Genomic DNA, 23,887 nt, shown 5'->3' with positions numbered 1-23,887 from the left:
TACCTTGAGCCTCTCATGGCTCCACCTGCCTTCATCGAGCCTCCCTTGGCTCCACCCTCTAAGTCTCCACCTCCTGTGGCCCCCTCCCAGAACTCCTGACCCTGCCCCTGCCCTGTGGCCCCTTCCCAGGCCTCCTGACCCTGTCCCTGCACTGTGGCGACCTCCCTGGCCTTCTGATCGTCCGCCTATTCCTCCTTGGCCTCAATATCATCCCGTGGACCCTTCCCCGCCATCTGCCTCATCCTGCTCTCCTCATCTGTCTTTGGGTGCCAGGAGTCGCCCTTTGCAGGGGGGAGGGGGGACTCTTCTCAAGGACTCTTATTTTGATATGTTATTGTCTTCTGTTATTAGTTTGTCCCAAACTACATTTCTCATGCTGCACTGCCCTCATCACAGCCATCTGTTCCCCATCTTCCTCACCTGTTCCTTATTCCCTCATCAAGCGCCAGTTTGTATATATACACTATAGTTTTTCTCTCATTGTCAGTTCTTGTATGTTATTTTATATGTTACCTAGCATGTTTTCTACTATGTTCTGATGTTTGTAGTTGATAGCTTATTTGGTTCTTTGCATGTCTCCACATTGTTTTGTATTTCCTTCATCACCTTCATTAAAAGCCTGGATATAGATCCATCATCTCCCATCTCATCTCTGCTACAAACCGTGACAAAAAGGCCATTTAAAGTGACATTTTGCATCTTCTGTTGTTTGTGGTGTGGTGTAATGCTCTATTTAAAAATTTATTGACATGCTTTTCTGATCTTAGATATTCAAATGGACATTAGTATCAGTAAATATAGTGGTTTATGCAAATTAAAGTGTAGTATATGAGCCTGAATTCTCTCAAATGAATGGAAATTGCACATCCCTTTTCCATGGCCAACGGTCCATCTGAAATCATGCTTCTGAGTATTTACGCTTTTCTTTTGTACTTTAATAATTGTTTCTTCAAATGTTCTTGCTCATCATCTGAGTTCAACTTGGAAGGAGATTACTTATTGGGTGGTCTTTTTGCTTTGCATGAAGTGGATCATGCTACACCCCTGTCCACTCCAGAGGCCATTGAATGTTCCAGGTAAGCAAGGACATTTTGCTTTTTATAAGGGGGTTGGGAGTGGGGTATCACACCTGCCTTCAACTGAATCCTTAACACACAGAGCCCATAGTTATTGCTAGGTAGTATTATAAATTAAAGCAGCATTTTGTCAATAATTAATTGCAAGTCTAAGTCACTGTTTCTAAGATGAAGCTTCAATTCAGTGCAGTAACTTCCTAACTTGTGTTTCTAGGCACACTATCTCAGTATCTGGCTATCAGATGTTCCAAGTGCTGAGGTTTGCTGTTGAGGAGATTAATAACTCCACCACCCTCCTGCCTAATGTTTCTCTAGGATACAAGATTTTTGACCATTGTTCTGCAACAAAGAATTTCCCTGCAGTCTTCAGTTTTATCTCAGAGAATGGATCAATTAAACCTAAAGAAATGGTCAACAACCATCATCCTAAAGTGATTGCTTTAACAGGACCATATGGAAGCACCAGAACTATTACAATTGCACCATTGTTCACAATGAGCCTTATACCTATGGTAAATTGTGCTCTTTTAACAGTTTACAAACAGAAGGGGATGAATGAAGTGAATAAAAATACATAGTTGTTTCTGAAGCATTTCTTCAAGGAGTCCACTTGTATTTTTTTTATTGCAAATTATATTATTAGCATGATCATTTGAATTAATAGTTGGGTTAAGACATTGAGAGGAATTTTAGGAATTGTTAATATTTGGTATGTCTCCTTTTGCTTTAATTAAAGCATGCACTTGAACTGGCATGATCAAATCCTGATAATTCATGTTATCCATGATTTGAGAATGTTCCAAAAAGTTTTGGAACGGGCTTTTGTGCTGCCATAGAAGCAGTCAAATTGCAAAGGAGTCAAATTGGTCCATGTCATAAAATTGCTTATTTGATTAGTGACCAAGATAAAATCCTAAAAATGTGTTTATTTCCAGGTTTAAAATATGTTTTGAACCCCAGATTTTAAGTGAACTGTTGTGCGTTTTCTCTTTCACAGGTAAATTATGGAGCTTCCAGCTATGCATTAAGTAATAAACTTCAATATCCCTCTTTTCTAAGAGCACTCCCCAGCAACAAAGACCTGATACAGATGATTATTCGCATCATACAGTGGTTTGGATGGAACTGGGTTGCCTTCCTTGGTAGCCAAGATGCTTACAGTACAGATGGCCTGAGACAGTTTAACAAGTATATTGTCAATACTGGCATTTGTTTGGCCTATCATGAGGCTCTCAGCCTTGATTCAAACTACACTTCAGCACTTAAAAAGATTGATATGCTTAAAATCAATGTCATTGTGGTTTTCGCTTTGCCACAATATGCTAAGAACATAATCAAAGCCGCCATAGCGAGCAACATCCGAGACAAAGTTTGGATTGCAGGTGAAACATGGTCTATGGATCAACAGCTTCCCAGAGAGACAGGAATTGAGAAAATTGGTACAGTTATTGGCATTACGGAGAGATTATTGACATTACCCGGATTTGATGAATTCATCTATAAAGTCAAAGGAACATCTAATGTTCATAATGATAGCACTGAAGTCCAGTCTCCTCAAAGATTGAGTGAGACATGCAATCAAGTTTGTGAGAGCTGCTCTTTGTTGACTGCAGAGGAAATTATAAATGAAAATCCTTCATTCTCCTTTAGCATCTATTCTGCCATATATACCATAGCTCATGCATTACATAAAGTTCTGCGGTGTGACATGAATAAATGTCACAAGAACACAACAGTTTGGCCATACACGGTGAGTGAATGAATTTAAACGTGCATGATAAAATTAAACATTATGAAGAAATGTTCATTATCAAAGTGATTTAATAATAAATACAATTTATTGTTTAATTATTTAATGTATTATATTACATTTATAGTCAACATGTATTACAATATTATATGACATAATTTATAATAAATTATTATTGCTTAAAGAGGCCCTATTATGCTTTTGGGGATTTTACCTTTCCTTTAGTGTGTAATATAGCTGTTTGTGCATGTAAAAGGTCGCAAAGTTACAAAGCTCAAAGTCCACGCCAAAGGGAGTTACTCTCTCCCACAGAAGTCAACTCCTGAACTGCCTGAAACACCTGGTTTGCAGTCCAGACATTACTTCTGTGACATAGCTACGTCACTATGTAACACATTTGCATAATGTCCACCTTTGAGCTACTGTGGCCCGCCCTCAAACGTAGTTATAGCCGAGGCCAGGATGAGTTGGGTTAGTGAAGTCGCCATGTCGAGAAGATGCTGTTTTCTTCACTGCGAAAGCAAAACCTCTTTGTATGGACTTCCAAAGGCAGACGAATTGAAGAATCAGTGGTTAAAATTCATTTTTACCACTATTCCTCAGCAGTTCAACCACAACAATAACAAAATTGTCGACCTCAAGAGTCTTCATCAGTGGTAAAGTGAGGAGGTTTACTATCCACGGTAGTTCACGGCTAACTCGCTCACTAACTCTCAAATACCCCTGATAATGTCCAACCGTGAGTAAGACTGGGCTTTTCGGATAGGGGGGCTTTAAAGAGATAGGAGCTAAAACAGAGCATTGGGTGAAAAGTGGTGCTGCAGCAATGTACAGTATGAGAAAAATAATGTGTTTTTGAAGCATGTAAACCTATTCTAGTAGACCCCCAAAATAAAATTATGAACCTGTAAATATGGGCTCTTTAATAAAATATGATATTAAATGATAAAATACACAAAATATAATATTGTAATATATTTTGAAATATTAAAATAATAATAAAAACATAATATTCATACTGTTTTATCATTATTATTATTATTATTATTACTACTATTATCAGTATCCCTTTTTTGTTAAATTCTCATTGCACTTTACCACAGCTTCTGGGAGAAATTAAGAATGTGGATTTTCCACTCAATGGTCGTCAGGTGAAATATGATGATAATGGTGATCCAACCGTCAATTACGCAGTTGTGCTCTGGCATACAAAAACAAATCCTCCACGGTTGGAGATGATAGGCACATATGATACATATCCAGAAATTACCTTTATCATCAACAGCTCTCTCTTGCCCTGGCGTAACAATTCTGTAAGTAGTCTTTTATGGTAAACCTTTATCTAAACATTTAGCTGCCCAGATTAACTTTAATAAAAACTCCCGGAAAGTCAGCACACTGTTGCTCCCAAATAATTGTATGAGCTCACCACAGAAATGAACAAACGTGACGTTTCGAGCTACATGCTCTTCATTAGACTAAGAGCATGTAGCTCGAAACGTCACGTTTGTTCATTTCTGTGGTGAGCTCATTAAATCATTAAATAGCAACAGTGTGCTGACTTTCTGGGAGTTTTTGTGGACATACGTTTTTGGTCATGCACCTGTATTCATTATATTGTTTGGATGTGCATGCTTTCTACGATTTTAGATTAACATTAATAACATATGTTCCTATTTAATAAAGGTTCCTTTCTCAAACTGCTCTGTTGAGTGTAAGGAGGGATTTTCAAGAGAACCAGAGGGATTGCATAACTGCTGTTTTCGGTGTAAAAAATGCCAGAGGAACAGCTATGTGCATTATTCTCGTAAGTACCTTCAGCAATGGTTAATGACACCTCTGCAATTTAGCTTTTCAGTTCACACTACCACTACAATACTTCACTGCAGGTATGGACCTTTATATGAGATGTGATTAGATGACAAATGTTTTCCCACATTGAACTGAGTCACTATTATTGCTATGCTTTCTCCTGGTTGTTTTTTGGCAATGGTCATCTTTCAATGTCAGTGTTATGCAGAACTCTTGAGACGACTGATGCACCATAACTCCACAACATTATTACACAGGAAGTCGGCGTGTTGTTTCTTTGACTTCTGGTACCCTAGTGACGTTTCAAACGCACATGATTGATTAATTGATTAGACACCATTTTGATGATTAAATTAAAATTTAAAACAGGCAGCTCTGAAAAATAATAATTATTATACTATTAAAATTATTATTACGTTATTAAAAATAACTAAACTGGTGTGTTCAATAGCACATGATCATATTAGCATATTTTTGCTCTGAAATTTCACTGGTATCGGTACCGACTAAATACCTTTTCAAAATAATCCTTTAGACATGTTGAACTTGAGTCATGACAGTGGTGCGCAAACATTTTCAGTTTCACTTCAACACGCATGTCAGGATAATTCATGAATGTTCATGTATTCTTCGCCCACTGTAACCAAATATCTCAGGAACTGAATATATTGTAACACTGGCGCTGTCCTGTGCTTTCAAAATAAACGTCCCACATTGAATTAATTAATTTTAAAATTAATACGAACATGAATTACAATGTAAAAATAAAATATTTTACAACACATATTATTTTAGGATATCCTACAATATTGTGAAATTAACTTTATATTAATATGCTTTACAAATACAAATAATTAAAGATTAATTTTAATATCTGCTACATAGCTTATAGTAAAACTGCACGTCAAACACAGTCTATATGCAATATGGAACAAAAGACAACTATGTTCGTGATATGTGGATAATATATGATAGCTGTTGGAAGCGCTTTCCACCACTGAGAAACAGAGAATGTGTATGATTGAGAAGGTCTTGAAAAGGGTATTCAAATGTATTAAATGAAATTGAAATGCTGATATCTGCAGATACCCTGACTTAAAGAAATTGTTCACCCAAAAATGAAAATTCTCTCATCATTTACTCACCCGTATGCCAGATGCGTATGACGTTCTTTCATGCTGAACTCGAAGATTTTTAGAAAAATTTCTCAGCTGTTTTGGTCCATACAATGCAAGTGAATGGGTGCCAAAATGTTGAAGCTCCTAAAATCACATAAGTCAGCATAAAAGTAATCCATAAGACTCCAGAGGTTAAATCCATGTCTTCAAAAGTGATATGATAGGTGTGGGTTAGAAACAGATCAATATTTAAAGGTGCACTCATGAATTTTTTTCCCCATTAAAAATTTACTCCTAAAGAAATGAACTGTAATTTTGAAATGTACTGTATGTATAAAATCATGATATGATCACATGATATGTGGACACTGAATAGTCATATCAGTAACCTTATAAAAGCTGTTTTATTCTACATGGGGCAGGGGGGCCCTCATGGGGGCAGCCATTTTAAAATCACATGACCAGCTGAATAGTACTCGCTTAATCTCAGTAACCGTGCTGTTATTGGACACTTTCACTTTTGCATTAAATTAATCATGGCTGATTATGAATAGTGAATTTCTACAATGGCATCTGTAACTGAAAACTATTTATTTTGAACGATGCTGCATCCACACCACTAGGTGTCAAAGTACGTCCAAGATGACATGAGCAAAAAGTTACTGAGTGCACCTTTAAGGCCCTTTTTAGTTTAAATTATCCTCCCTGCTCAGTCAATCTCCACTTTAACTTTCACATTCTTCTTCTAGTGTTTTTAGTGATTCACATTCTTCATGCATACCACCCCCTACTAAGAATTTCTATCAAAAAAAAAAAAAAGACTTAAATATTGATCTGTTTCTCATCCACACCTATCACATCGCTTCTGAAGATATGGATAAAAAACTGGAGTCATATGAGTTACTTTTATGATGCCTTTATGTAGAGGTGGTGCCTCTGGAATTTTCAGATAGTCCTTGAAAACTGGTGACTCTAGTAAGAGAGTAAGGGCTCGGAGAGTTACATCCACAAAACTTTAATGATAAGCTGGGTGCATGGATACAGGTCACAACTGTGAGCAATTGGGTTTATAATGTATAGTGGGGAAAAGGGTATGCGTGTGTGTGTGTGGTTTTTTCTTCACGAACACACACAGCCTTAAAAATTATATGCTCACAGTAACCCAGCTTGTGCCATGTATAAAGCACATGTTCTTAAAGGAAAAGGTGTATAGGAATCAGTAATGTGAAAGACAAGTGCCCTCTAGTGGTGAAGTATGAAAGTGCAATTAAAGGGATAGACTTTCCTACGTTGCCGCCACCAAATTTAGTATCTAAATTTGTAGTTAGATAGGAAAGTCTCAGTGTCAGTTATTATTTTCTTCCTCATCCTCCCATGATGGCAACTTAACTAACCGGGCAACAGGCCGAAGATAAGTTTGCCCTTTCACTTGCACTTCTGCAGTGCGTATGCGATCATCTACTCCTACATATGTTTTAGTCACTCTGCCTATAGGCCACAAGGCTCGGGGCAACTGTGGGTCAACTATCATGACTATCTGACCATTACTCAGTTTGGGATTGTCCTTCTGCCATATTTGGTGTGGCTGTTTGGCCATCGCCATCGTCGTCTCCCTAATGGATCACTAGGTGCATAGATTACTTGTGGGAGTGATGCATCATGACGACCCATTAGCAATAGATTTGGTGTGACTGGGTCTGGGTCGGCAACATCTGATGAAACGTAGCCGAGTGGCTTAGAGTTGATGATTCCCTCAACTTCCAATAGCACTGTACGCAATACTGGTTCAGTCACTGTTTGATTGCCCAAGTCTACCTGAAGAGCAGTTTTCACTGATCGTATCTCTCGCTCCCAGGTCCCTACAAAATGTAGAGCATTTGTATGCAACTTGTTGTCATACATTTGAATATGATGTCTCAGCGTTTCTCTGTGTGTCTGCCCAGTTTAATAGTGAATGGTCCGAAATAGTCTATACCAGTGGACCAGAATGTGGTTTGTATAGCCATAGGCATGATGGGGGCAAGTCTGCCATCTTCGGAATTACAGGACTTGCTCTCCATTTTTGACACATTTCACAATTGTACTGGTGCTTCTTGATAGATTCTCTGCCACGCAGGATCCAGTACTTGCATCTGATCTTACACAAAACCTGCTCGGGACCTGGATGGAGAAGCTTGTTGTCATATTCTTTGATTAGGAGCATTGTAATATGATGTTTAGGGTCTAATACTATTGGATGTATAGTATCTGGATCTAGGCCCTCAGCTCGACGGAGTTGTCCACCAACTCTGATCAAACCAAGTGTTTGATCGTATTCGGGGGGAAAGTGAAGCTAGACGACTCTGGGTAGATATAGATTTCCCTTTGGTCAGTGCGTGCACCTCCTCTGGAAAGCTGTCACTCTAAGCTTGTTTTAACAGGTGTAGTTCAGCCACTATAGCATCTGCTATAGCAGCCGCCCCATGAAGGGAATGGTGAGTTGCATACAACAGTTCGTTCCAACTCTTGATATATGAGATGTCAGGTTACGGCTTGGCCAGACATGTATTTCCACAGAATGACTGCTTTTTAACTCATTACTGTCCTCATGAGCTGTTAGTTGAGGCAGGGATGGCCATGTGTTGGGGTGTTGGCAAAGGAATGGTGGTCCCTGACTCCAGCATTGAGGTTTGCTCAACTCTTGCAAAGTCTTCCCCCTAGTAAGATTATCCACTAGGTTATCTGCTGTATTGACATATCGGCAATTTGATGCCAAAGTCATGTCCTGGATATCAGCAATGTGTGTGCCAACGAAGACTTTGTAGCGGCAGGAGTCTGATCTTAGCCAGCTCAGCACTGTTGTCGAATCAGTCCACAGAGTTATATCACTTGAAGGAACAGAAAGCTCTTTACTGAGTAACTTTGCCAGCTGTGCTCCTGTGAGAGCTGCACAAAGCTCTAAGCAGGGCATAGAGATCTGTTTGTAAGGAGCCACTCTAGACCTTGCCATCACAAAGGCTACATAGATCTGTTTCTTTCGATCTTCAGTGTGAAGGTAAGTGACCGAACCATATGCCCGTTCGGAGGCATCACAAAAGATATGGATGTTCTCTAGGTGCCTTTTGTGTCAGCACATGGTGGTATTTAGGCTCTGGGTATTTCCACAGTGTGCAAGTTGGCCAGTTCGGCCTCCCAAGCTTGCCATTGTACTACAAGCTCTCAAGGTGTATAATGTCATCCCAGCCAATCTTGAGTTTCCAGAGATCTTGAATCAGTATTTTTACTTTGGTGCTGAATGGTACAAGATATCCAAGAGGGTCATATTGTGTAGCTAGAACTTTGTACACATTTCGTAGTGTGGGTTTGGATTAGTGAACTTGGCGATGTTTGTATCCAAGGTGGTCAGTGAGACAATACCAACGAAGACCTAAAGCTGGCCCTTGTGGGTCTGTACTAAGCTCAGAAAGCCACAGCTGGCTGCTCTGGCTTCAACTGGGAGGTGTTCTACTATAGCAGGTATGTTACTGGCCCACTGACGGATTTCAAAGCCACCAGAAGACAAAAGACTGCGCATCCTGTTGACGAGGTTATGGGCTTTCTGTGGGGAGTCAAGACTCTGCAAACAGTTATCTACATAGAATGCCTGCTCTACAGAGTTCCGAACATCTTCGTAGTCTTCACTGTTGTCCTTCACATGTCTTTGTAGCGCATATGTTGCACAACAAGGACTGCAGGTCATCCCAAAGGGAAGAACCTGCCATTCAAATACACTTGGTTCTTCATCCCTCTTCATGTCCCTCCAGACAAGGAGCGGTCTTCTGTCCGAAGTTGGACCTGGTGGAACATTGCTTTAATGTCTCCACTGATGGCCACCATGTGCTCACGAAACCGAAGGAGGAAACCAAGAAGGGATGGACCCAGAATGGGACCAGGAAGAAGGTGATCATTCAGTGCTTGTCCTCTGTATTGATATGAGCAACTGAAAACAAGACTTACTTTGCTATTGTGGTGGACTAATTGATGAGGGAGGTACCATGACTCAGTAGAGGAATCTACAACCTCAGGTGTCAATCTCTTCACATAGCCTGTGATTTGAAGCTTTTGTACCTCTTGGCAATAGGTTATGGCTTGTTTGGTGTCGTTTGCGATCCATTGCTCTGTACTTCGAAGTAGTAAAAGACATGCAGATTTGGGTGCTTGTAGACAAGGACTGTCTTTCCGTCGGAGAAGAGGTGTGGCATATCTCATTATGTCATCTACATTCACCCTTAGAGTGCGCTGCTCTAGCAATTCAAGTGCTTGCTGATCAAGCTTGAATCGGGTGGCAGTTTTCTCATTGATATATGGCAATGTATCAATTTGCCACAATTTCTCCACATGCTTTTGAAGATCAGAGTGGGGAGAGCTCGCTGTGGTAAAGAAACACTGCTGCTCATCAATAGGGAGATATAACAAGCTGGCAGGACCTTGAAGTGTCCAGCCAAGGGAGGTACATATTGCAACAGGCCCCCCAGTAGGACCAATACGAACAGGCTGGGTAGGGATGAGCAAATGTGGGAAGTCAGAACCAACCAGTACTACAGGCTTTACATTGTCAATTGCTGGGATTGACAGTCCTTGTAGGTGCCTGTACTTCATCAGTACTTTAACTGGGTAGCTATGCTCAGAAAGACCCAGTTCATCAGCAGTGAATGCATGATAGATCTTATATCTATTTCCAGGGTTGTCAGCTGGGGAAATTTCAAAAGAGACAGATGCTCATTTCAGGTGAACGACCTCATGCCGTACAGTTCTCAGTGAGAGGGTTTCTGGTTCTTTCTGTAGCTGAAGGTATTGTGAAGCTGAGGAGAGGATGATGGTCCGCTCCGAACCATCATCCAGCAGAGCATATGCCTCTAGTGAGTGTTCAGCATTATGCAGAAGTACTTTGACTACCTTTAACATGACCTTCTGTGTACGGTTGGGATGGTCAAAGTATATGGTCTCTTGAGGAGTACTAACCATGAGGACCTTGTTGGGCTCCTGTTTGTTTATGTCATGTTGCACAGTGAGATGCTGCTTTTGACATATTTTACAGGGCTTCTTGAGGGTACAAGCCTCAGGTTTGTGACTGCATCCACAGTGCCAACAGCCTTTGTATTTTAGCCTCTCTGTGATTTATGCAGTTGTCAGTGACTTGAATTTTGAACACAAACTGAGATAATGCTCACGTGTGTCACAATGTAAGTTTTAGGCTTGTCTTTGGTTTTTAGAGGGAAGGCATTGTGAGTCGGAGAGGTAGGGGGTGTTTTATCAGGACTACTACTGGTATTGTAGTACACCGAAGATGATGGCTGACTTGGTTTTCGCTTCCTTTTCCTCTGAGGCTTTGTCTGCTCTTGAAACATATCAACAGCTCTGCTGGAGATGCGTTTTGCCTGTGATTTTAGCTGAAGCCAAGCTGATAAGTCCAGCAGAGTGTATGTTTTGTCTGTCCCTGTGATTAGTATGCCACGACTTAGACAATGCTCAACAAACCCATCACTGTAGCTGGCAGGCAGTTTGACTAAAAGTCTGTCCACATGTGAGCCACATTTCAGTTTGTACCCATTCTCACCCTCTAAGGAACGAAGCATGCCCATAAGAGCATGTACTGAGAGTGCAAAGTTATCAAATGCTTCAGCATCCCCTACTTTGACTGGTGGAGAGTTCAATATAGCTCCAAGTTCACTCTGTACAAGTTAGTGGGGTTGCCCATATTCGTCTTGGAGGGCTTGCAATGTAGTTGTGTATGGAGTTGGGTCATGCATGTAGGCTTGTGCTAATTTGTAGGCACTTGGTAGCTTTAATCTGTCTAGAAGCACTTGGTATGTAAACTGCTCAGTAAGATGAGCATGGCCACCTACAAGACTATCTAGAGCCAATTTGAGTAAAGCAAAGTCAGACTCTTTACCACTATCAAATTTAGGCAGAGCTCAAATCAAATCAAATCACTTTTATTGTCACACAACCATATACACAAGTGCAATAGTGTGTGAAATTCTTGGGTGCAGTTCCGAGCAACATAGCAGTCGTGACAGTGATAAGACATATACCAATTTACAATAAACATCAGATTAACACAACACCATAAAAGTCTAATATACACATCATTACACACAACACAATATACAAATAATAACATGCACTGTACAGTATACAATACACACAATACAATAAAAAAGTATATATAGTATATATAGAATGTACAGTAGGTTGTATTGTACTGTATTGACATTCAGGCTGTCGGATTGTTGGTAAGTTGTTAAGAGAGAATCTAATATAATAATATAATTTATGACAGTCCGGTGTGAGATATAAGAGTAAGAGTAATAAAGTGCAGTGCTGATGTATTTTGATCGTGGGAGATCAAGAGTTCAAAAGTCTGATTGCTTGGGGGAAGAAGCTATCATGAAGTCGGCTGGTGCAGTCCTGATGCTGCGATACCGCCTGCCTGATGGTAGCCGTGAGAACAGCCCATGGCTCGGGTGGCTGGAGTCTCTGATGATCCTCCGAGCTTTTTTCACACACCGCCTGGTATATATGTCCTGGAAGGAGGGAATCTCACCTCCGATGATGTGTCTGGCAGTTCGCACCACCCTTTGCAGTGCTTTGCGGTTGAGGGCGGTGCTATTGCCGTACCAGGTGGAAATGCAGCCAGTCAGGATGCTCCCTACAGTGCAGGTGTAGAACCGTGTGAGGATGTGGCGGTTCATTCCAAACTTCCTCAGCCATCTCAGGAAGAAGAGGCGCTGAAGAGCCTTCTTCACAATGGCTTCAGTGTGGATGGACCATGTGAGTTCCTCAGTGATGTGGACACCCAGGAACATGAAGCTGCTGACTCTCTCCACTGGTGCTCCATTGATGGTGAAGGGACTGTGTTCTCTGTCTTTTCTTATGAAGTCCAAAACAAGCTCCTTTGTCTTACTGACGTTGAGGGAGAGGTTCTGCTCCTGTCACCAGTGTGTCAGAGTGTGCACCTCCTCTCTGTAGGCTGTTTCATCATTGTCAGTGATCAGACCTACCACTGTCGTGTCATCAGCAAACTTAATGATGGCATTGGAGCTATGTGTTGCCACACAGTCATGTGTGTACAGAGAATACAAGAGTGGGCTGAGAACACAGCCCTGCGGGGCTCCAGTGTTGAGGGTTAGTGATGAGGAGATGTTGCTGCCCATTCTAACCACCTGGAGTTTACTTGACAGGAAGTCCAGGATCCAGCTGCACAGCGAGCTGTTTAAGCCCAGAGCCCGGAGTTTCTCATCAAGCTTGGAGGGCACTATGGTGTTGAATGCTGAGCTGTAGTCTACAAACAGCATTCTCACATAAGTGTTCTTTTTTTCCAGGTGGGAGAGAGCAGTGTGTATTGTAGATGCAATGGCATCATCAGTGGAGCGGTTGTTGTGGTAAGCAAACTGCAATGGGTCTAGTGAGAGAGGCAGCACAGAGCAGATGTAATCTCTGATTAGTCTCTCAAAGCATTTGCTGATGATGGGGGTCAGAGCAACAGGACGCCAGTCATTTAAGCAAGTGATTTTGGATTGCTTTGGAACAGGCACAATGGTGGAATGTTTTGAAGCATGTGGGGACTATAGACAAAGAGAGGAAAAAACCAGCCAGTTAGTTCGCGCATGCTCTGATGACGTGGCCCGGAATGCCATCTGGACCCGCGGCTTTGCGGATATTCACCCGTCGGAAGGATCGGGTTACATCCGCTACAGAGACAGAGAGTGAACTAACCTCTGTAGCTTCGGCCGCGAGAGCTCTCTCCGCGAGGGCGGTGTTATTTCCCTCAAAACGAGCATAAAAAGTATTTAGCTCATCCGGGAGAGAGGCAGCGGTGTTCATGGCAGAGTTTTTATTCCCTTTAAAGTCCATGATGATATTAATTCCCTGCCACATGCTTCTAGAGTTGGTGGTGTTAAACTGTCCTTCAATCTTGTTCCTGTACTGACGTTTTGCTGTTCTGATAGTTTTTCGGAGGGCATAACTGGCTTGTTTATGCTCCTCTGCGTTCCCAGAATTAAAAGCGGAGGTCAGCAGATTAAGTGCTGCGCAAACATCGCTATTTATCCATGGCTTCTGGTTCGGATAGATCCGTATTGTTTTGGTCAGAACGACATCCTCTACGCACTTTCTGATGAAACACGTTACGCTATCAGTGTAAAGCTCGATGTCATCATCAAAGGCGGACTGGAAACATCTCCCAGTCCGTGTGATCAAAACAGTCTTGTAGCGTAGAGTCTGATTGGTCCGACCAGCACTGGATCGTTCTGAGGGTGGGTGCTTCCTGTTTCAGTTTCTGCCTGTAAGCAGGCAGAAGCAGAATGGAAGAGTGGTCCGATTTGCCGGGATTTATAGCCATCCCGGAAGGGAGAGTAGCAATGGTCCAAAACCCGGTCCCCTCATGTGTTAAAACTAATGTGTTGGTGGTATTTTGGTGTGACTGATTTGAAACTGGCTTTGTTAAAGTCCCCGGTCACAATGAACGCAGCCTCAGGGTGCGCGGTTTCCTGTTTGCTTATAATCCCATACAGTTCCTTGAGTGCCCAGTCTGTGTCGGCTTGTACACAGCAGTGATAATGACCGCTGTGAATTCCCTCAGTAGCCAGAATGGTCGACACAGAAGCATGAGAAATTCCAGATCAGGAGAGCAGAAAGACTTGATAGAATGTACATTCCTCTGATCACACCAGGATTTGTTGATCATAAAACATACACCACCACCTCTGCTTTTACCTGAGAGGTCTTTCGCTCTGTCCGCTCGGTGCACGGAGAACCCCGTGGGTTCAATGGAGTCTGGAATCTCCACAGACATCCAAGTTTCTGTAATGCAGATAATGCAGCAGTCCCTCGTCTCTCGTTGGAAAGAGATCCATGCTTTCAGGTCGCAGAGCTTGTTATCCAGAGACTGAACATTTGCCAGTAGAATACTGGGTAGCGGGGGTCGATTTGCTCGACGTCTTACTCTGATGAGAACGCCGGCTCTGTTTCCCCTTTTCCTCCTGCGTTTCCGCGGCCAGGCAGCCCAGACAAAGGGCTCCACTGGTGTGTTTGTAAACAGCGGGTCGGCATTGAGGAATTTGAAGTCTGGTTTACGGTGTGTAATTGCTGAACCAATGTCCAAAAGTGTTTGTCTGTCATAGACAATAAGGCAGACAACATCCAAGACAAAAAAACATAAGAATTGTAAACAAAACAAACAAAACACTACCATGTTGTGTCGGAGCTCGCAACGCAGCAGCCATACTCGCCGCCATCTTGAGTCAGAGCTGGTTTAGGTATTCCATATGAGCTGGCAATCAACATGTCCATCATATTGACTGGGGGCTGTGGTTGTGCACCCGGAATACTAGGCACTGAAAATGGCTGTGGGTTAAACTGCAGTTGCCTAACAGGTTGATGTAACTGACCTGTTGGAGGATGAGGTGGAGACTGGACTGGGCCTGCTAAAGTAGGTGGCTGGGCATAACTAGTCTCTGTGGAATCCTGTGACATATATAAGCTAGGCAGAAAGGTTGGGTTGGCACCTGACTGGCTAAGACCATAGGTTCGCCTATCAAAAGACAGGGAATGCTGCATTGTTGTAGGAGGATAGACATCTAACATGGTTGGGACAGTAGGTGATTTTACCTGCTGGGGGGACACGCTTGGAGATGCTACAGGATGAATAGGAGAAGGAACAACCATTGTAGGATCAGTATGTAATGGTTTGGGTTTAGTGAGAGATGTAATGTGCTCAGGAACAGAAAGTGAAGTTAAGAACTGAGTAGTGACAGGATTACTCTGATGTATGTAAGGTGCTGAGTGCTGTGGATTATCAGATAACTAATGTGTTATGTTGTGAGCAACTTCTACCTTCTGTGAGCAGAGTATATCAGTCTGTACCTGCCCTGGGTCAAGTTCACTTCTGGTTTGTGGAACAGGCGTTACATTTTCAGTCTCTGATTCTCTAAGAAGGGATGTGATGAGACATGCTTTCTCTAGCTCCAGCTCCTTCTGTTTAATGCATCGCTGTCTTTCAAGCTGCTTAGTGATTAGTTCTTTGGTCTTGTCAGCTGCATGGGCCTCTTCATCTAGATGCTGACTTCTCCTTTGCTGTTCTCTGAGCAAACCATCTCTCTCATATAGTGCTAGGCATGTTTTTTGATCCAGGAATTCACACTGTTCTTCAGCTTTGCTTTCCTCCACCATCTGTCTCTGCATCTCTGCAAGCTCCATGCTCTTTAGTTTCTCCTCTACAATACCTGCCTGTAGATCATTCAGTCGTGAAGCCATTGTCCGGCTGGATCCAGAGTTTCTGCTGGTCTTTGTTCTTGATTTGCTGCAATGTGAACTAGCAGATGAATGGGATGAAGGTGGTCTACTAGGCTCAGTCACATTGTCTGGTTGTGCAGCTGGAATGGTAGCCACTGGCATTATACTGCTGGTATCTGCACTGGAAGCTGGAATTTGGCTTGGTTGATACCCAACGTCATAATCATTTAAGTAGGATGGTGGGTGCCTCTCCCGCTGAGTACAAGGACGCACGATCGGCTCCGTGACCTCCTGCTGCGACTGCATGTTGTCTTCAAGGTTGCTATAATCCGGCTCGAAGGACCATTTGTAGAGGTGGTGCCTCTGGAATGTTCAGATAGTCCTTTAAAACTGATGACTCCGGTAAGAGAGTAAGGGCTCAGAGAGTTACATCCACAAAACTTTAATGATAAGCTGGGTACATGGATACAGGTCATAACTGTGAGCAATTGGGTTTATAATGTATAGTGGTGAAAAGGGTATGTGTATGTGTGTTTTTTTTCTTCACAAACGCACACAGCTTTAAAGATTATATGCTCACAGTAACCCAGCTTGTGTGACGTATAAAGCACATGGTCTTAAAGGGAAAGGTGTATAGGAATCAGTAATGTGAAAGACATTTATGAAAGTGCAATTAAAGGGATAGACTTTCCTACACTTTATATGCTTTTTGGAGCTATAAAGGTCTAATCACCATTCACTTGCATTGTATGGACCTACAGAGCTGAAATATTTTTCTAAACATCTTCATTTGTGTTCTGCAGAAGAAAGAAAGTCATACACATCCGGGATGGCAGGAGGGTGAGTAAATGATAAATTGACAAAACGACATGCATAGCACTCGCACATATGCGCATATTCATGCTTCATGCCATAAACTGGATCAGTGAGTGAAACTGTCACAAGGCAACCCAAGTGAGTTGCTCCGTTGTTTCCAAGTCCTCACTGGATGATTATTTGATATGATGCTGTTGGAGTTTGAGAGACCTGCAATTAAAATGATCTACAATTTATTTTTATTTAGGTCTTATTTTGTGTTACTGTTTGCTTAGATGACCCATCCTCCTCTGGCTTTACATCATGAACATATGCCAATATTATTTATCAATAGTATGTGTGATACAAATCATATATTCATTTTATTAATTAAGTGATAGCAATTGGGCAATTATTGTCACAGTCTGTCTCCATCATATTCTTCAAGGACTCTTATTTTGAAGTTTTCCCCTGCACTACATTTCCCAGAATTCACTGCCCTAATCACTTCCATCTGTTCATCGTCATCCTCACCTGCCTTCCATTCCCTCATTAGTTTTCTGTGTATAAATACCCTGTAGTTTTGTTCAGTCATTTGTCAGTCCTTGAAGTGTTATGTTGAGTTATTGAAGTGTTACATTGCTTGCTAGTTTTTGATGTTTAACTTTAGCATTTGTTCCATTCCAGCAATAACTATTGTTAGCTTTTTAATTAGTACTTCTCCAGTGTTTGTTCCACTCCAGCGATTACGATTGAAAAGTATCTACCCCTGCGTCTCCCCTATTCCACTCCACGACCCAACCTTACAGAAGGACTGACCTAACCAAATGGATCTACCGCCTGTAGTAGCTATCCTCTTCCTAGAACCAGGAGACTGTCCAGTTGAGGATCACGTATGTGAGTTTCTCCATCTCGCAAATTTGGTGCACTGATGACTACGCTCTGAGTTTCTTCAGGGCTGGCCTGAATAGTGCATTGAAGGAGCTGATGCCTCCGTTGGGTCCTCACTGGATGATCTCTGACTATGTGGAGGTGGCTCTACAGCTTTGCGGCTCACCATTCACTGTGGGTCTGGTGGATGAGGACTTTGAATCTCCTCCCACATTGGACGTCCTCCTGCCTTCCACGGCCCCTCCATCTGTGCCTTCCTTGGCCCCTATCTCCAAGGTAACTCCTCTCCATACAATTTCCCTAATTTTTTGGGGGGTTCATCCTCCAAGTTCTGGTGGTCGATTCCCTGCCGCAGTCAGTGGTAGCGACCACGGAAGTTGCATTTTCCCCCGTATGCTGTGAATTATGGCGGGAACCCCGGGCCACAACCTGTGCCCATGCCTGCCACGATGAATGAGCCAGTGCCTGTAGCCTTGACTGTCCCTGTAACCATGCTCTCTGCTGGCCAGAAGAGGAGGGAAAAGGACACCTACTCCCCAGTCTCTGCCCATGCTCACGACCATGGAGGTCGTTCCTCTGTCTCTATCTGTACTCTACCACGGGAATTAGCCCTGAGCCTTCTGCAGCTCCCCCAGAGTCTGCTCCCCCAGAGTCTGCTCCCCCAGAGTCTGCTCCCCCAGAGTCTGCTCCCCCAGAGTCTGCTCCCCCAGAGTCTGCTCCCCCAGAGTCTGCTCCCCCAGAGTCTGCTCCCCCAGAGTCTGCTCCCCCAGAGTCTGCTCCCCCAGTGGTTCCGCCTCCTGACCCAGTCCTTGCCCCGTGGCTGCCTCCCAGGCCACCGGATACTTTCCCAGACCTGAAGCCACCCCTTAGGCCTCCTGAACATCCTCCCTTGGATCCTTCATCTTCTACATCCTACCCTCCTCATCTGTCATTTGGGTGCCAGGAGTCACCCTTTAAAGTGGGGGGTAAATGTCACAGTCTGTCTCGGTGTTCTTCAAGGACTCATATTTTGAAGTCTTCCCCTGCACTACATTTCCCTGAATTCACTGCCCTAATCATTTCATCTTCATCTGCCTTCCATTTTCCTCATCAGTTTTCTGTGTATAAATACCCTCTAGTTTTGTTCAGTCATTTGTCAGTCCTTGAAGTGTTATGTTGCTTTGCTAGTTTTTGATGTTTAAATTTAGCGTTTGTTCCACTCCAGCGATTACGATAAAAGATTGAAAAGTATCTTCAGTATACCCCTGCGTCTCTTCCACTCCATGACCCAACGTTACAATTATCAAGTCATTTTTTTTTTTTTTTTTTTTTTAATATAATATCAGTTGTATCACCACACTAGCATCCATTTATGCAACTTTGCCCAAGACAGGTAATGCCAGTTCGGTCTTTTTTTTATTTTATTTATTTTTTTTTTTTTAAATGTCATAAATATTATGCAATATTTATAGCCTACATTTTATTGATTACAATATTAGACTGCCCAAAATGGTTTCAGTTTTTTTCTTCATAATTGTTACTTTTATTTTGCTGCATTGAATAATATAAAATAAATAGTATTTTAATAATTATAATACTTTTCATAAATAGCCATCTGAATAAAATATGTAACAACTAGCCCCAGTGTTGCCTGCAATTCTGAAAAAAATCCTGTCCCTTCTCAACTGTTCTCCATTAAGGTTAATGCCCCCTAATGTTCCATTTCTAGATCCGGGCCTGGTATTTAGACAGGAATTACAATTGCTGAAAACAAAGAATCAGTTCATCTATGACTTGTTGATTCTCCCCACAGTGGATAGAAAACACACGTTGGCAAGTGCTGAGTGTTATAATAATAGTGTAGTGTAGATGTGTTCACACAGGTATGATCACTTAAAGCATCAGCCAATCAGAGCAATAGTTAACACTCGTGTGAAAGAGACATTAAGGTCATCTTATATTAAGCTGTTGACTTTCTTTTATAATAAAAGTGAGTTTATTATGATCATTACATTATTATTTTTTATCTTAGGAAGTGTTTCTTTGTCACAGAGTATTCACCTTTGGTTTGCTCGCTCGGGATTTGTAAGGCATCATTTTATTTTCTGTAACGCTGTCTGGACTAGTTTGTTTTATGAAAAGTGCTATATAAAGAAATGTGATTATTGTTGAATTATAAACATTGGCTGCTGAAACATTGTAAGTTATTATTGTTCAGACTTGGAGTAAAATTTGTAAACTTAGGTGTGCCAGCCACCTAAGATTTTTACTGCCCCCCTCTGGAGGTGCCACCTTAAGGACAGAGGGGGAAAATACAAGGGTTTGAGAAAAAGACCACAAATCCAACCAAAACATTTCTGTATCCAAATTGTATATAATATAATTTGTTTATATATATATATATATATATTATATTATTATTATTATTTTTTTTTTTTAAGTTTTTGATTATTGACATTGATTGGAATAGTGAGTATGCACCAACTGAATTACCTGTTTCATCACAAGAGCCTGATTTTGGTTGAATAACTAATATTACATTCATAAAATATTGTGATATTTATATTGCTGTTTTTTTTTAGGGGACCCCTATTCCTGTTTTCAGTGTGCAGAGAGTGAATGGTCTGATGAGGGGAGCACAACATGTAAGACACGCATTGTTGTCTATCTTGAGTACACCGAAATACCGTCTCTTGCATTCATTGTTTCTACCATATGTCTGATGATTCTCTTAGTTACCATCTTTGGCCTTTTTGTCTACAATCAGAATACACCAGTAGTGAAGTCTGCTGGTGGTAGCATGTGTTTCCTAATGTTGGCATGTTTGATTATGTCTAATATAAGTTTGTTCTTTTTCTTTGGAAAACCCACACCTTTACATTGTATCTTTAGAAATTTCGCATTTGCATTTTTCTTCACTATCTGTCTCTCCTGTCTGGCTGTACGGTCTTTTCAAATTGTTTGCGTTTTCAAAATGGCTGCCAAGTTTCCTAAATTGCACAGCTTGTGGGTGAAGCACAATGGCCAGTGTCTCTTCATTGTGTTTTACTGTGTAATTGATTTAATTGCTTGTGTGATATGGGCGACTGTCGAACCTCCCAAACCCAACAGGGACACATTTTCTTTTAAAGACCAAATTCTGCTCATCTGTGAGAATGGAAACACTATAACCATTAGCATTATTGTGTTTGTGAGTTGGTTTCTTGGTGTCCTGTGCCTCATGTTTTCTTACATGGCAAGAGACCTGCCGAAAAATTACAATGAGGCCAAATCAATAACCTTCAGTCTGGTTTTGTTTTATCTGAGCTGGATTGCGTACTTCACAGCATTCTTTACTCTAAAAACCAAATACATCATGCTTTTCAATGCAATGGCCCAGCTAGCCAGTATTAATGCAATTGTCTTCAGTTACTTCATCCCAAAATCTTACATTATAATATTTCAACCAAAAAAGAACACTCTTGGATACTTTCAAACATCTATTCAAAATTACACCCAAACCATTAGTAGGACTTAGTCCAGAAACGAGACGTTTGTCTCATTTGCATTTGGACTTTGTTGGGGAAAAAGTCTGAGAAAGTGTCCAACTTTTAGTATAGACGCTAGGTAACGGGATAGCCACTGCACAGATGGGGGTGTCCTATGAAGCAACCTGTAACCGCTCAAGGGATTCCCTATTGAGTATTGCATTTGTTCTCCGTTATGTTCATCTGCAATTACAGTAATCAGAGTTTGTTCGTTTTTTAAGCCGACATAACTGCCAGATGCAGAAGAGATGAATAAATAAGAGGTCTTTATTTTAGTTGGCTTTTTAATGCTTTTCAGTGCTTAAGTGCAGGGGTGCTTTTCTTAATTTATTGCTGAAATACTGAGATAATTACTGAACAACAGAGCAAAACATTTTTTTTAAATGTAGTTAGTATGCAAGCTAATTATTCACACTGATCACTCTTGAAACAGTTAAATCAGCCTCACTGAGCACTGACTATCATTAATAATGCATGTTTGTTAATGCAGGATACTATTAAACAAAAATGACAGATGAAACATGGACTATTGTTGAAATACAAAGATAAGCTAGCTCAAAAACTCATTTATTTTCAGTTGTTGACTGAGTAATTCTGATACTCGAAAGAGAAAACGTAGGTTTCAATATCATATTGGATTACTACATTATTGAAAGTTTACGGAGGGATGGAAATGACATAATGCAGATAAATGACTGCCGATAGTGAGTGTTGCAATACTTGCTTTATAATATTTGTATTCTGATATTTTGTGAATGACTGAAAGAGAAATATTTCACTTACCTGTTTGTAAACCGAATGTCAAAATAGAGGTCCCCGTTGTTTGGGGTTTATTTATAGATAAAACTGCAAGGGTAATGATGATAACACAAATAATAAGAATAATACAATATTAATAACAGCAACAATTCAATACTTGTAAACTGTTTTTTGGGGGGTGGGGGTGTTCTTTTCTGGGGTTCAGTTATTTGTCAATAAGGCTGTTACTTTGAGTGAATATAAATGCTATTGCTTTTTAAAAAACTTGTAATAGATTGTGGAAGTTTCCTGAAGAGAATAAAAATATCTGAAGAAAATGTTAAAAACTTTCATAACTTAGTTTCCAAGTACTTGATGTATGTTTGACTGTCTCTACAAAGCCATTAGTACACTGGGGTCCAAAAGATTATTTGAGTTTTCTAATATAACACAACCCTTACAAATATCATTATCAACATAATTTCAGTAAAAAGCTGAACTGAAAAATGAACAACTTCAGAATTCCTCAGTCTTTAGTATGTCCCCCATTTGCCTTAATGACAGCATGCACTGACTTAAAAAATGTGACATTTGTGTACTTTTGATAAGTGACCTAGAAATAGCACAGAATTTCAATATTTTTCGTTATAATTTATAAATTCGCTTTGTTTCCATTTTTCAAGATCCATAAAATATCTTTTTATTTCCATGTTTAAATGTCATTTTAATTCCAAATCTCAATCTGGTCTCACTCTTTTGGACATCATACAGTATATTACAGTTTTCAATTGTTTGTGATGTGAATAATTGCATGTTTTATGTCTTGGTGTTGTTTTTGATCATTATCAAGAAAATGGATAGAGCACAAATATTAATAAACTTCAAAATGCTTGAAATAAGTTTTGTACACAACTTTGCCTACAAATTAATTTCTTCTCAAAACTGATTTAGTATTTTATTTTTAAATGAATGAGTTGGACCGAACAGTGAAGGAAAAGCAGCCAACAAGTGAGCATACATTGGAATTCCTTCATTTCTGGTTAAAAATCATCTGAGAATGCACGTTATGAAGATGATTGGGAGAATGAACAGAGTGTTCAGAGCTCACTGATTCTTGAGATAAGAGTCAAAACGTTTAAAATCTTTGTTTTTATTTTTTAATACTAAATTAATTTGAAAATAGACATTTGTAGACAAAGGTATCTGCTAACAAACCATGTAAGAGAACAGAACAGGTTTATATAAAAATGTTTTTTTCTGAAAAGTAACATTTATTCACTTCATAACTTGCATCTTACATCTAGGCTTGTTCACACCAAGGCTGGGTTTCCCGATAACGTTGCAACTTAAGCTTTTACGATCATCTTAACGAACGTCGCTCATTATTTTACAATGGAGTAATGCCTGTTTCCCAAACCAGTACGCAGATTACTTGTAGAACTTAAGTGCTTCGTTACAGGAGCTGTCCAGTCTAAAGGTGCTGATCACTTTGGCAAATATGTCCAGAGTTTGTCTTCTCAACATGAGAGTAATGTGGAAATACTGACAAACATGGAAGTTGTTTTTATAACCTTGACAAGATGCCAGAATTTAATTATAGAAATAATGACGCTGTAAATATGGGATGAATATAGTATCAAAATTATTCACAAATGTGTAAACACTTATCCATCAATTTGATAAATCTCATACATACTATCCACACACAAATGCATTTTCAACTTGTGTCTGTGAAATTCTGAATTAAATTAATATGCAGCTATTTGTACAAATAGAGGCATATTTGTGAATACAAATGTTCCCTTTTGTATAAATGTCACAATTTGTGTGTCTACCCAAAGGAAGATGTTCCAGATTAAACACACAATGGCCTTGTGGATCAACTGGCACACGTGCATTCACTGACATATTTTTGTGTTTATTCTGTTTTATTTATTAGAATATTGA

The 23,887-nt window shown here is 40.6% G+C and overlaps 2 protein-coding genes across 2 annotated transcripts in view; one reads left to right on the top strand and one right to left on the bottom strand.

Moving 5' to 3' along the window:
- The window catches only part of LOC127451282 (nuclear factor 7, ovary-like), a 45,710-nt gene that overhangs the window by 15,517 nt on the left and 6,306 nt on the right, over positions 1–23,887 (bottom strand). The window lies entirely within an intron of this gene.
- On the top strand, positions 901–22,098 carry LOC127451271 (taste receptor type 1 member 1-like). Its single transcript, XM_051715831.1, has 6 exons — positions 901–1,076; positions 1,291–1,588; positions 2,074–2,826; positions 3,930–4,139; positions 4,513–4,633; positions 20,258–22,098. The coding sequence occupies exons 1-6, from the start codon at positions 901–903 to the stop codon at positions 21,190–21,192; spliced, it is 2,493 nt and encodes an 830-aa protein (XP_051571791.1). The 3' UTR covers positions 21,193–22,098.

The sequence above is a fragment of the Myxocyprinus asiaticus genome, chromosome 14 (assembly GCF_019703515.2).
Source record: "Myxocyprinus asiaticus isolate MX2 ecotype Aquarium Trade chromosome 14, UBuf_Myxa_2, whole genome shotgun sequence".
NCBI lineage: Eukaryota > Metazoa > Chordata > Actinopteri > Cypriniformes > Catostomidae > Myxocyprinus > Myxocyprinus asiaticus.
Note: the sequence above shows the minus strand (reverse complement) of the source record. Positions and strands in the feature narration are given on the sequence as shown.

Excerpts from the sequence above, each read along its gene's own strand:
- LOC127451271 (XM_051715831.1), top strand. The coding sequence starts at position 901 with ATGCTTCTGAGTATTTACGCTTTTCTTTTGTACTTTAATAATTGTTTC. Across the intron at positions 1,589-2,073 it reads CAATGAGCCTTATACCTATG|GTAAATTATGGAGCTTCCAG; the intron begins GTAAATTGTGCT and ends TCTCTTTCACAG. Across the intron at positions 2,827-3,929 it reads CAACAGTTTGGCCATACACG|CTTCTGGGAGAAATTAAGAA; the intron begins GTGAGTGAATGA and ends ACTTTACCACAG.